At 43.5% G+C, this 13,834-nt stretch overlaps 1 protein-coding gene across 1 annotated transcript; it reads left to right on the forward strand.

Annotated features, from left to right (window-relative positions):
- The first annotated feature begins 537 nt into the window (after positions 1-537).
- Positions 538-2,765, forward strand: LOC146177050 (uncharacterized). The gene is made up of 3 exons (XM_084581444.1): positions 538-1,559; positions 1,619-2,374; positions 2,486-2,765. The coding sequence occupies exons 1-3, from the start codon at positions 1,345-1,347 to the stop codon at positions 2,763-2,765; spliced, it is 1,251 nt and encodes a 416-aa protein (XP_084437570.1). The 5' UTR covers positions 538-1,344.
- The last annotated feature ends 11,069 nt before the right edge of the window (positions 2,766-13,834 follow it).

A 13,834-nucleotide genomic window follows, 5' to 3' on the forward strand; every position in this document is an offset into this window, starting at 1 on the left:
TAAGCCCCTGTGTGATTCATGCGGACACGAGCTAACAGTCATCCACATTTTAATCTCATGCAGACAACTTGGACAACTAAGGAAAAAACATTTTACACAGTTTTACAAACAACACATTCCTCTTCATGCAGCGTTGCTTTTAGGTGAAAATGCGCTCGTTGATCTGCCCTGTGTTTTCAGGTTTTTAATAGAAGCAAACGTCCTAAACAGAATGTAAGTTTAAATTACATAAATACAACACTCTTAACCATGAAATTGGCGCATGATAGCCTAAGTTGCTTATGTGCCACTAAACCCAACACAACACACTGTCATATTCTTTCAAGGATAAGCATAGCTTGCCACTCAGTACACCAATTTTCTATTCCTTTTGGCTTTGCATTTGACTTGTCTCCTTCAGTTTTGTTCACAACACCATTGTTGGCAAATGGTGACTGCAGCTATGGCGTGTTTCATCAGATCATTCATTGATGGCAGTCAAGAGTAAAAGAGGGCCCAAGATATCTTCTTATGCCACATATTTCTGAGCACATTTAAGTGCGACATTTTGTTTGCTGCAGAATCGTGTCATTGCAGCCGAGTTGTGAAGTAACACACAGTCAGTAATATGGTAAACGAGGACACAGACACAAACACAGTAGTATGTCCTGCTCAAATTTATTGAGACTTGGATGAATGCATTGTTAGGGTGCAATGATGGGTCGAGAAAAATATGAACCACACTAAGAACCCAAAGTAAGGACTAAACATCTACAGGTTAGTACTTGGACATGATGCAGAGTTTAGAATAATATGCACTATTATGGATGGCGTGTACATGTCACTATTACTGACATTACTATTAACATCACTGAGACTTGTGCTCGAAGTGGGGTGCAGCTGGAGAGTGGAAGGGGCGAAGTGGCAACCAATTACTCTGCTAGAACGCAGACATGCACAGGATGCCTGTTGCGCAGCAAGCCTTTCATCACCACGCACTGACCATAGAAACGAAGAATGCAGTGAGAAATGGGTTGGCAGAGACTTTTAACGGCGGAATGGAGATGTCAGAAGCGTAATTTAGACAATGCAAAGTAAAAGTATTTCATCTGTGTTCAGCGACAGTTCATACAGCAAGCATTGCCCGACTTCCTGGCGTTCCTGTGGGACGAGACGACACAGCGGCCCCGCGGCAGCGAATCGCTCCTCGGCTTTGTCGGGTCCAGCTGCACCATCCTGGGCGCTGCAGTACAGTGCTGCCCAGGCGTGACACTCCATGCCTCGGTACAACTGCACCGCAACACCAGGGACGCGCCCCTGTTGGAACTGTAGACAGCGAGGCAGCTCGTGGTGTTGGAACTAACAATGGTCATCTTGTGCACGGACGAAGAACATCGGCGCCTCTGTAGCGCTATTCGAGAGACGCCCACCCTGCAGACGCTGACGTGCTTCGCCTGCTCTGTGCCGAAACTTTCGGACCTGCTGTTGGCAGTGGCGGATAGCAAGTCTATCCACATCCTGACGCTACTGCGCATGGCAGGGGACGACGAGGACACGGACTTGGCAGAGCCATTGCGAACGTGAGTTGTTGTTTGCACGCAGCGTCAGCAAGCAATAATCATTATTTATCTCTCCACAGGTTGTTGTCGGGGAACGGCAGACTGACGACGTTTCGCGGGCTCGTCGACATGGTCACGGACGCTAGCGCTTCCGACCTGGTGTCGACGGAACTGGTTCACACCAACTGGACCCTAACGAGTGTCGGCCCAGTGGACGACGTGCGCTTCTCGAACGGGGAAGTGGTACGCAACACGCGCATCAACGAAATGATTGTGCAAATGTGCGTTCGGAACCTCATGGTGCAGCAGCTGGCCCTGCATTTCTTTCTCGGGGCACAGTGGGTATGGCGGCCCTTCTTGGCGGCGGCGGCGGCGAGCGAAGCGGTCGAGGACAACCCCCCTGGATTCGACGGCATCGACGCGGCTGCAGCGTTCCTGGCTATCTCCGAGACGCCCGCATTCGAAGCATTTGTCGGACGTTTTGCAAAAATAGATTCTCAAAGCGATGTCAAGCGGGCGCTGCGCTACACTCGCACCGAAGCCGGCCGCGTGCTTTTGGAGCGGGCTGGACTGCTGTGCTGCACTCTGGAAAAGGACAAGACCATGAACGACCTGCCCGCCGAATGCCTGGACCGCATCGTGCGTTATGTCGTCAAGGACGAGAGCCCGTTTCCGGGGGCGCGTTGCCTGAATTGTGCCTGCAAAGCAGCCGTTCGCATCGTGCCCATGGAAGCCCTGTTGCTCCAGCAAAGCTGTCTCCCCGTTCAGCATCCTGCTGCTGCTGCTCCCACCAGCATTGCGCTGAATGGAAATTTGAAAGACTTGGATGCTGTGGCGTGGATGGTGTGTAAATGCGACAGCGAACAGTCACCCGCAAAGCGCTTGCAAAAACGCTGAGAAATAAAGAGTCATTTGTTAAACATCTGTCTTTATTTTCATAATCTTAGTGCGCGCGCCCCCGCCTTTCAAGATAGACTGTGGAAGATAGACCTTGCTGTATCATCTGGCCTAACTGGAGAAGCATGTACAGATAAAACTGCTGCTTGGAACCGAGGAACCAAACGCAACTTGGAACCTGCAGCCCTTGTCGACATAAACTTCAAGTTACAGAAGAGAACGATAGACCAGGACAGCAAGAAAAAGAACCTGCCTTCCATTCCTCGCCTCTTCGGCAGCGACGCTGAGCTGGCCGAATACTACAAGGATTGCCCTTTAAAGACCTTCTGAACATTCCTGGTAAGTTCTTTGTTTGTTTAACACCATGCGTTTCACTGCACAATTATGTGTAACATAAGACTCGCTGAACACTCTGCTTACTTTAAGGAGGGTGAGAACTTTGTCTAGTGCAGTCGCTTTTATTCTCACCTTTTCCATCACCCAGCATTAAATGGAAATAAAGATTTTTATTGCTGCTGTTATAACATTGGCAGCCATTTCACAGTAGCTACAGTCTTATACCATACATGTACCATTGCAAGGCACTGATGTTTTAAATATGAACACATTTTAATGTAACCTTTCAAATAACCCCTTCTGGGAATTAAATGAAAGGTAACGCAAATACTATTAGGCAAGGTTTTTGCAGACTGTTAGGGCACAAAGCTTACAACACCTGCATGGTAACTGTGAATAAAGTATAATGCCGGGTAGTTAGTTTTGTCTGCTCCCATTTCAGGAACTCTTCTTCATGCGACCATGACAGCACCTGTGCGGCAAGCATTTCCAGAACAAGGCAGACCATCTTGTCCCGAACATGCACCGCATGACGACTACACAAGTTTGCCAGAAGCGTGCACTTTGTGCAGCACATTCTATGTCAACTATGTTGCAATTTCAGTAGAAAGAATAGCGTTATTAGAGGCAGCTACAAAACACCAAAATGGCCATTTATGGCACACCTCACGCCGCCTGCGCATAACAGCCTCGAATATAAAAAGAGTGCCCAAAAGACCTAACACACCAATGGACAAAGCCTTGCTGTCCATAACAGCACCTACATTTCAAGGAAATGTCGCAACACAACACGGCTTGAAGCACGAAGCCATAGCCCGGCAGCAGTTTGAAGCCACCCTCGACTTGGTGGTTACACTACAAGGCATCCATGTTTGCAAGGACGAGCCTTGGCTGTCTGCAACACCAGACGGGATCATAGAGTCCCATAATGCAATAATCGAGATCAAGTGCCCCGTCGTAGAGGACTGCAGAAATTTAATTAGCGAAGGGAAATATGATGTTATTGAGCATGATGGAATTTATGCTCTATCTGAAAATGGTCCAAATGGTTATTATGCCCAGGCACAGTTCACAATGTTTTGTTCCAGGAAAAGCCTGTGCTATTTTTATGTGTGGTCACTAAAATCTGCGATAATTGCAGAAGTTCCTTTCAATGCAGCATTTGTGGAAAAGACTATGCCAAGGCTGAAAAAGTTTTATTTTTCCAGCATGCTGCCATGCCTAGAAAAAATGAAAGCCGATGGTAAACTCGACCTGGCAGAATAAGCAATTGTTACATATCTAATTCAGTGCAAGTCAGTTCTATTTTGCATCATGGTAAAATCGACTAAAAGGGCTTGGAGTAAAACCAGACATTTGACAGCTCGACAAGGCAACGGGCCCCCACTTTGGCAGCAATACAGTAGTCAGGCATACGGACATGAAGACATGAAGGCAAAGTGCATCACATGTGCACCTCAATGCAAGTAAGGAAAAATGATTAGTTATCAGCACACCAAGAGAATAGTGGAAAAAGCTGCATGGAGTCCACAATAACGGGGCGTAAATCAAAGTGGGTTACAGAAGTACGAAATCAGTAGATTTATTTTAAACACAAAATATACTCGAACAGGTTCCACAGCAGGACAATATTGTTTTGTGCGAGTCGGGGTAGTCTATTTCATAAGCATAAACAGGGAGTGCAAAAAGGCACTTGCCCCCCCCCCCCCCCCTTTCAATGCTGAGGTACAAGGGGCTTGCCCTCCCAAAGACAAAAGCTTACTGACACCCATGCTCTTTTGGTGGATGGTTGTTCACCACATGAAGTTTTAATGCTTCACTGGATGTATATTGAATGTTGTTTTTCTAGCCCAGGTGATTTTGAAAGGGAATAGTGTGTTGTTTAAGAGTCATCTTTTCTTATATTGCTTAAGTGGTAGTTGTAAAAATCATTAACTTGAAGTGCACTGTTAAGAAAAAGTTGTGTCATGTGCCAGGTTTCCGAAATGTTTTCAAGGATTCTTTAAAAGTTCTGTAGCACATGCAACCTCTAAGTGTTTCCTGCTGGCGTTGCATTCCAAGTTCAATGCAATAGTTGACACGATTCGGACATTAAGTAGTACAGCTTCAGCATCATGTTAGTATCTCGCAGTTCCTGTAAAGAAGACCTATAATATGTGTATGTTTATTCACTAGGAAGCTAAGATGGCCATCCCATGAAACGTTTTTCATTATGTATTGCTCCGAGAATTTTAAATGAATGTACAATTTCTAAGGTCACAGACTGAAGTTACTTGGTAAGACAAACTAGCTCGGTTTAATCCATGATTTGTATTTATTACTGCAGTTCTCTATTTACTTGAAGACAATGTTTGTGAGATCTATCAATTCAGTTATGCAATCTCTGGCAAGAAATATTTTGGTGTCATCAGCTTAAACAATATTTGACAAGTGTTAAATTTGCAATTTTATGTCAAAAATGTTGATGCATTGATCCAAAATTGTTGAACTGCTAATTTGGGTTGAAAATTAAATGCAGTATTGGCTGTGTCGTCTTTTATTTAGCTTTTGGTATGCACTTCATCTTCCACATGTACTGAACTAGTCAGTAGACAGAAAATAGGTCCACTGTCTGGCCACCAGAGCATTTCTCTGCAATTAGTGGCATCTTGAGGTTGCACAGGCCAGTGCAAACACAATTGCATCAATTGTCTTCTGGCTTTTGATGCTGAAGGCTGACTTGAAGATGCGATAGGTCTTGATGCGGTTTATTGCCCTCTCAACATGGATTCTTACTGACGCAATGCGCCGCGGATTAAGCAGAGCAGTTTACTGCCTTTCACTTCTGAATTTTTCATCGAGATGCTGCCTTAAGCGAGAAAATAACTTCTGAAGTTGGGCCCTCACGCTGCAAGTTGTGTCATCTAATGCCTCTGCACTGCAAACCACGACACCCAGAATGGCACAATACTTAGGGCAGGTGGTTATTTCATGGCAGTTTCAATTTTCTGTCCCTCATTGTTGTGCACCTTTAGCCTTGAAGCTAAAGAAGATACTGCATGACATTCAGCAGCTGGTATATATGCTATTGAGATTGAGGGGATTGAGAGGCCTTGGCGACCTTTGCAGAGCAAAGTGTGCCACTCACATAGAGGTGAAGAGCCTCTTCTCACATTCAACTACTGATCTTTCCAATGCTTGAATGAAGTGCAAACCTCACTTGAGAACAATAACAGTGCAGATGGTGTCGTGTTCTGTGGTGAAGAGGTGTGAAGAGACGAAGCAACTTGCCGCACTATAGCTGAAATTCAAAAACTATTGTCCCACTTTAAACAAACAGTCTCTTCAAAAATTCAGAAATGAAAGGTAATAACCTGTTCTGCTTAACCCGCTAAAGTTTACTTTGTTCACATAAAGGTGAAATGAGCGGGTGTTTATGACTCAAAACACACTTCCTTTTTGTAACTTTAGTATCTTTTATCTTGATGTACACATTTTTATCACCTGTAACAGTAGAAATAAAAAAAATTTAAAACTTCTACTAATTATTGAACAGTATGCCTGGTTTCTCGAATTTAGGGGGAAATTGTTTTTCGGCAAAATACTTCGGCTAGCATATTTTTAGTTTGTATCTTTTTTTAAAATTTGAGACGGTCAAGTGCAATGTCAGACATTTGTCGAAGAATGATCCAATGGTAAAAGAGTACCCACCGAACCTGACTGTTCTCACAGACTTTTATCTTTGTCCGGTCCTGCGCAACAAAGTTTTCCGGCATTTCGCAAAATACCTGGAAATCTTCATCAAAGACCTGGGGGAAACAAGATTATGGCATTTAAATAGCGAACTGATCATCTAGAGGGGAACCCTTCAACACAAGTGTCGCATTACTGTTCAAAGAATATTGCACGCCTGTCGCGTCGAATATCAAGATTTCACCAGGCTACATGCTGAACATTTAGGACAGCAGAGACAAAAAAAATACTGCAACCCTTAGCAGCACTTCATATTATGTGACAGTGCCTCAATGACAACATGCAATTTAGCACAAAAACTGAGGCTTTTTTTTTCGGCAATGATGTTTTTACATTTTTACGTGCATGAATGACTACACTAAGGCACATACGTGATTTATTCAATTTGTATTTTTTTTTTTATCGGACATAAGAGGCGATTTTTCTCGGGGCAAAACATCCAGATTACTGCTGCGTAGAAAACAACGATGAGCGGCCAGTGGCGTGGGATGAAGTATAACAGACAATTTTGCTAGGCTATGAACGTCCGGATAAGTGCTTTCGAACGAATACATGAAAAGCACTCCATGTACATGGACGTACATACCTGTACATACGTGCATTTTCAATACTGGTAGGCCTTTGTTGCGACGCAAAATTCCTATTAAAAGGAAAAGTTCTAATGCACGATGCATAGGGAAGCACAAGCATGCCGAGATATATAAGCTTTATATTGCATGTAAACTGTCAACGCGCTCTGTAGACACTGTAGCAAAAGTGTGCTGCTTGAGAAGAGGCCCACACACATTTGCATGAGGAGCACCCAACCGAAACGAGAAAAGAACTGGCGCCGGGCGGCGGGCTTGTCACGAACCTAAAACGTAAATAAGTTAACATAATTACTTACCGTGAAGACGAGGGTGGCGGCGTCGATCCCTCTGAAGATCTCGTGGCCCTTTATACGCTCAATCAGCTCGTTGCGTGCTAATGTCTCATTAAAAGATACAACAAAATTCCTCCCATGGAATGACACTAGGCATTTAGACGTCATGTTGAGTGCTGACCGCAAGCGTGCGGAACCAACCGAACCAACACAGCCGTGCATCGCCCACAAAGCGTGACTGGTGACTGTGAGCATGGCACAAAAAATAGGGCTAACTGGCGAAACCTTGAATTTGGCGCAAAACATGACATCCAACACCTTGTATTGGCTTCATGAGATTTCTGGAAAGCCAGCCTTTTGTGTTGCAGCTAGATATCATAATGCCGATAATGTCATTGCAAAAGAAAAATAATATAAATTACTTTCAAGTTAACTTGTTTTCTCTGTGGCATGCTGTGACCTTTTTAGCATGTTTATTTTCAACATTTTTTTTTCAACATATTTTTTTTCGACAACCAGACAAGTGCCTGTTTACTTGTGCGGATTTCTTTTTTTTTTATAACACACTATTTATCTTGTAATTCTGTTCACTTCAGTGGTTACAGTCACGGTGCTCTGCATTGTCGAGTGGAGAGGGGAGTTAATTCTCATGGTCTCGTGGTTTATGCATGGCGGAAGAAATACCTTGGTTTATGCTGCAGTTTATGGCCGCTATAGTGGCTATATCAACTTGTTCAGATCCCGACCGTCGCTAACATCTGCGGCTGGCGCGGCTTTCCGGAGCATACGGCATTTGCGTGTTATCATTGTGATCTTGCGGTTTGTGAATGCAACAATATGGACGTGAAGTACTGCCCGAGGTGCCCATTCTTCTCGTTCCAACTGACAAAAGTTATCACGCACATAGGATTAGCTCACAGTGCAGATGCGAACTTCAGTGTTTTCTGCAGCATCGGAGGCTGTGCGAACACGTACTCAAATTTTGCATCCTACAGATCGCATCTGTATCGTCGCCACCGAGATGTGCTTGAAGAAAACGGCAGCACGTCAAGGCATGGATGCACTAAGAAGCCAAACGAGATAGATTCAGAAGTGCCCGATGACGAGCCTCTTTCACATGAAATGGACTGTACGGACACAGTGGACAGTGGTAGCGGCCACCCTCAGAAAGGACGACCTTCGGAGAATGATTGTTCATCCCAACAAACAACGCAGCATGACAGATTCAGCAACTTTTTGAGCCAGGCGAAATCGACCCTTTGCAACTTCTTTTTCGTCGTCACTGAAGAGCACAGCTAGCCCCATGCAGCGGCAGCTGGTTTTTGAGGTAGTGTTGAAGGCTTATGGCAAAGAGGTAGCACGTGCTGCAAAAACATCAACAACAGAACTATAGCAAATGCTGAGCTGCTCATTTATGTCTGACATCTTCAGTGAAATTAAGAGCAAGTACAGGCGTGACCAATATGTGGAAGAGAATTTTCCTTTTGTTCCTCCTGAGGAGCAGGTTTTGGATGGCACTGCAAAGTACCATTATGTCCGTTTGCCCAAACTGCTCACTGTACTGTGTGAAATCCCCGACATTGCAGCCCATTTAATAACCCCTGTGTTTAAAAACAGCACACCGTCTGTCTACAGAGACTACACTGATGGTGCAGTGTACAGAGAACATCTTCAAGATGCAATTCCAGAGAGGAGCACACACACAATACTTCTTTTGTTTTATACGGATGAAATTGAAGTTGTAAATCCTCTGGGAGCAAAACGAGGAAAGCACAAGCTGCTTGCTGTATACTGCAGCTTGTTGAATCTTCATGTAAAGTATAGATCCAAACTTGAGAATATATATTTGGTTCTGCTTGTTCAATATGTTCATGTGAAGATGTATGGCCTCAGCGATGTGCTGCAACCATTACTGGAAGACTTGAACCAGTTGTACACAAAAGGTCACACCTTTTGCTTAGAAGGACAGGAGATAAGGGCTACAGTCATTGTCTCCACAGAAGCCGAAAACAACCTTTCTATGAACCGCTTGGGTGGATTCACCTGTTGCTTCAGCCATGGACGAGTCTGTAGATTCTGCATGGTGTCTGTGAAACATTTGTCACTAAAAACATCTTAAATGATGTGCCAGTCACGTATACTAAGCAGCCACCAGTCACATCTTCAAGCAATCGCAGTGAATCCTGCTAACAGGAGTCTGTATGGTGTAAATGTGGCCTCGCCCCTTTTGCAGTTGCCATACTTTGATGTTACCAGACAGTTACCACGAGACATTATGCATGATATTTTGGAAGGAGGGATAGAATGTATCCTTCGACATGTTCTAAAATCACTCCTTTCCAGCGGCTTACTGTCTACGCAGAACCTTGAAGAGTTATCTTCATTTAAGTACGGAGCAAATGATGCTAAAAACAAGCCTCCATTGATGAACATGGCATTTTTGGACAGCAAATCTGTTTTAATAGGCACCGCTTCAAGCAAATGGTGCTTGATAAGGTACTTGCCTTTGATCTTTGGAGATAGAATTCCAAAAGGAAATGAGGATTGGGAATTACTGTTAAAGTTCCGGGAAATTGTTGACATTGTATTTGCATCTGCAATGACATCTGCCCGGCTTGCCTACTTGGAAATACTTGTGCAGACATTTCTAACTGACCTGGCTAACAGGTACGGATCTGGTGCGGTAACCCCTAAGCTTCATTTCATGATCCATTATGCCAGGTTTGTACGTGAAGTGGGTCCTCTTAGACATTTTTGGTCTATGAGGTTTGAAGCAAAGCATCAAAGCCTCAAAAAGTTGGCAGCCTAGCAAAAAGGCACCAGTTGCGACAGAGTTACCAACTCCTCACCTTTCAGTTGTACCAAGACCTGAAAACATCGTCAAGTAAACCTGTCGACTGGAATACGCTCCCTGCTTGTGCCAAAGAAGTGCTTCCAAACACTGTTCACAAGGTTAAAAGTGCTACACTTGATCGATGCAGGTACTCATGTGGGAGTGTGTTAGTCTCAATAGGAGAGGAATACCCAGAGTTTTATGAGATTGAGTCACTGTTAGTTGCAAATGGACTCCTTTACATCCTCGCAAGAACTCTGGAGGCGCAGCACTTCGACCGACACAGGTACTGCTACTGTGTCCATAGAACAAATGAAAAGAAAATCTATAAACCCAGTGAGAAGTTTGAACACTACCTTCTGGACTTGTATGGGAGTGGTGAACTTGTTCCGAAGTGGGAGACTCTGCTGTAAACAAATGCAGCCTTGTGATCTCTGTTTATGCCTTGAAATAAATAATTTTGAGGTTTCGTAATTGTATAAAATCGTTATAATAATGTATGTAGTGTGTTCACAGGTCTCAGCTGTCTTCAAAAACTGCAGCGATGCACATATGTGCATAAATGTGAAAGCATTGCGGGTTCTGTTGCTGGTTCTGTATGAGTTTAGTACTATTGCTCAGTTGCTGTTTCTATAAGTGAAATTCAGATGAAGTCAAATTTGGGGGATCCAGGGGTCAAAATTTTAGTGTGGTGCTTCAAAATTTGCAAGTCCCCACTGAGTTGGCAATACTGAAATTGAGTTAGATGCCAGTTTCGGTCAAATTGGGACAAAGTCGCATTTCGTGGGTCCAGGGACACCAAATTTCAGGGGTGGCCCATGCCAGTTTGGAGGCTATGCTCAAATTAGATTGGAAGCCAAATTTGGTAAATTGCCTGGTTATTTGTGCAGACATGCACGGCCCACAGCTAAATTTGTTTACATAATTAACCAATAATTTATACATTTCACTCAATTATTCCTGCTGCTTACATATGACTTTAAACAACTGATATTATAGCATTCGCTGAAGACGCCCAGAGGTGTGGAAGAAAGAAGCGCGCTAGGTTGAAGACTGAGCTCGAACCCTGTTACTAAATCCTGAGCCCTGCCTCGGGCACAACTGTGAGGTTCCTCGTTTACGCGACAATATTAAACATGCAGTTAATGTAGTTCATGCGAACACACTCTGTCCATAGCCTCTGATAGCACACATTGTCCATACCACCCATGAGTCAAGCACTGCTTTTGCATTAATATTTATTTTCTAGCTCCATTTCCTGCATTAATAATAGAGAGGTGGGGGGGGCTACAATTAAAGCTAAAAAGTACAAAAGTCAATGCCAGGTGCACAAACCAAATTACAATAGGTATTCAAAGAATTGGATAGGGAAGGGGTAGAGATAGCTAATGAAGGATACCCTAATTATCTGTGAGCCTTTCTAAGTGGACAGGGAACAAATTGCAGAGCATGATGGAGGAGCTAGAACGGCAAAGCAGAAAGCTGATCTAGAAAACTGAAGTAATGTTCAACAATCTCGGAGGTGGACAGCAGTTGACAGGTAGCAGAGCATTTGAAGTGGTAAAGGAGTATGTATACTTAGGGCAGGTAGTGACCACAGAGTGAAATAACCAAGACAATAGAATGAGGTGGAGTGCATTTGACAGGTTTTCTCACTTCATGAATGGCAGTTTACCAATATTCCTTGAAACAAAAGTATTAGCAGCTGTATCTTACCGATGCTAGCCTATGGAACAAAAATGTGGAGGTTAGTGAAAAAGGCTGCACTCAAACTGAAGACAACAAAGTGAGCAATAGAAAGGAGAATGATAGTCGTAACGTTAACAGACAAGAAAGGACAGCAGTGCATCAGCGAACAAACAGGAGTTAATGACATCTTGGTCAAAATAAAGAAATGTGCACGAGCAGGGCATGTAATGTGAAAGCAATAGCTAATGGTCTCTAAAGGTAGCAAGAAAATTCCAAGAAAGGGGAACATAGTAGGATGTGGCAGGAAGTCAGGTGGCTGTATAAGGTTTATTTATTTTTTTATTTAATAATACTGTCAGCCCTTTTTGGGCTGGTACAGGTGGGAATTAATGTCCATAGCAGCACGAACACATTGTATCAACGACAGCATAGGTTCACAGTGCAAGATAATAACACACTTGTATAAACAAAATTTCCTTCGTGAACAGTTCTTTCCAAAGCACTTTCATATATGGATAAAAAAAACAAGAATGCACAAGATCACAAGAATTGAAACGAACGGGAAAAAGGAGTCTCAGTGTTACTGAATATTGCACGTCAGATTACCGCACACTTCACAAAGAAAGCAAACAAAAGAAGAAACACATTCCTCACAGATTGCTGTTTTGAATGTATTTATTTAATAGCACCATTGTGGAATGGAAATTGGAATTGCCTTTCTTCATTAAATAAAGATATATTAACCTGGTTATTTGTCTTCGCTGTGAAAGTTGGAACAAGTTCAATTTAGCAATAATTTCTGTAACCGAGTCTGTAGATCTGTATTTTGATACTATAAACCTTGCGGCACGTCTCTGCACCTTCTCAATTTTATCTATTTGGAATTTTTTTAAAGGATCTCGTACAACACTTGCGTACTCAAGCTTAGGGCATACTAGGGTCATATAGGCCGTAAGCCTAACTATTGAAGGTGCAAGTCGAAGTTTACTTCAAATACCAAAGTTTTCACTCAGCTGATGCGCAAATATTATTTACATGCAGTTTCTGGGGTTCTTTAATGTGCACTGACAGCACACAGGCACCTTGCTTTTCACCTCCATCAAAGAGTGGCCGCTGCAGCCAGGATTCGATTCCGCAACCATGGCTTTAGTAGTCAGGAGCCCTAACCACTGAGCCACTGTGGCAGGTAGAAATCAAATGGGCATGGGCGGGTCATGTTTGCAAAGGCAAGATAACAGGTGGTCTCTAAGGTGGTAGGCTGGATTCCAAGGAAAGGCAAGTGCAGCAGGGGGCAGTAGAAAATTAAGTGGGCGAATGAAATTAGGAAATTTGTGGGGTTATGCAAATGCAGTTGGTACAGGAGCAGATTAATTGGAGCAATATGAGAGGGGCCTTTGTCTTGCAGTGGGTGTAGTCAGGCTGGTGGTTATAATAATCTGAATTTGGCTAGGTCACCTTCCATATCTGATCAGCTAAAATCATTATTGCAAAGATTTCATTGGCTTGTTTTTGTTAAAGTGATTAAGGTCAGCTGGTATACAGCTAGGCTAATGATGACTGCTTTGATAATCGTTTACCAGGGGTGAGTAGAGTCTAGTCACACATCATATAGGTTGTCCACTTAATTAACTAACAAGATATGGCTGAGCCAAGCACAGGCATAAGCATAAATTGAATAATTAAGCTTGAGTTTAGACAAAGATCTGCTTACCTTCTTAAATCAGAGCTGAATGGGAAAATTATTGAACGCCTGTGTATCAAGGAGAGTAGCCGGACGGGCATTTATAATTGTATTTGCAAGTGAAATGTCTTGAGGCGGATGCAATGCAGAAAAAAGCTGGCCCCATTTATCTGCCCATGTACTGAGCCCATTTTGTTGTTATGGAGAACTTATGCAATTATAGACCTTTTCACGGGGGCGCTTCTGACGTTCTGGCGTCGAGAGTA

Source organism: Amblyomma maculatum, chromosome 10 (assembly GCF_055883805.1).
Source record: "Amblyomma maculatum isolate TAMU_Amacu chromosome 10, ASM5588380v1, whole genome shotgun sequence".
In the NCBI taxonomy this organism is placed as follows: Eukaryota; Metazoa; Arthropoda; class Arachnida; order Ixodida; family Ixodidae; genus Amblyomma; species Amblyomma maculatum.

Bases quoted from the DNA above. Each gene is read 5' to 3' on its own strand.
- LOC146177050 (XM_084581444.1), top strand. From the start codon at position 1,345: ATGGTCATCTTGTGCACGGACGAAGAACATCGGCGCCTCTGTAGCGCT. The intron at 1,560-1,618 runs GTGAGTTGTTGT...ATCTCTCCACAG, and splicing joins TTGGCAGAGCCATTGCGAAC to GTTGTTGTCGGGGAACGGCA. The intron at 2,375-2,485 runs GTGGATGGTGTG...TCATAATCTTAG, and splicing joins AAAGACTTGGATGCTGTGGC to TGCGCGCGCCCCCGCCTTTC.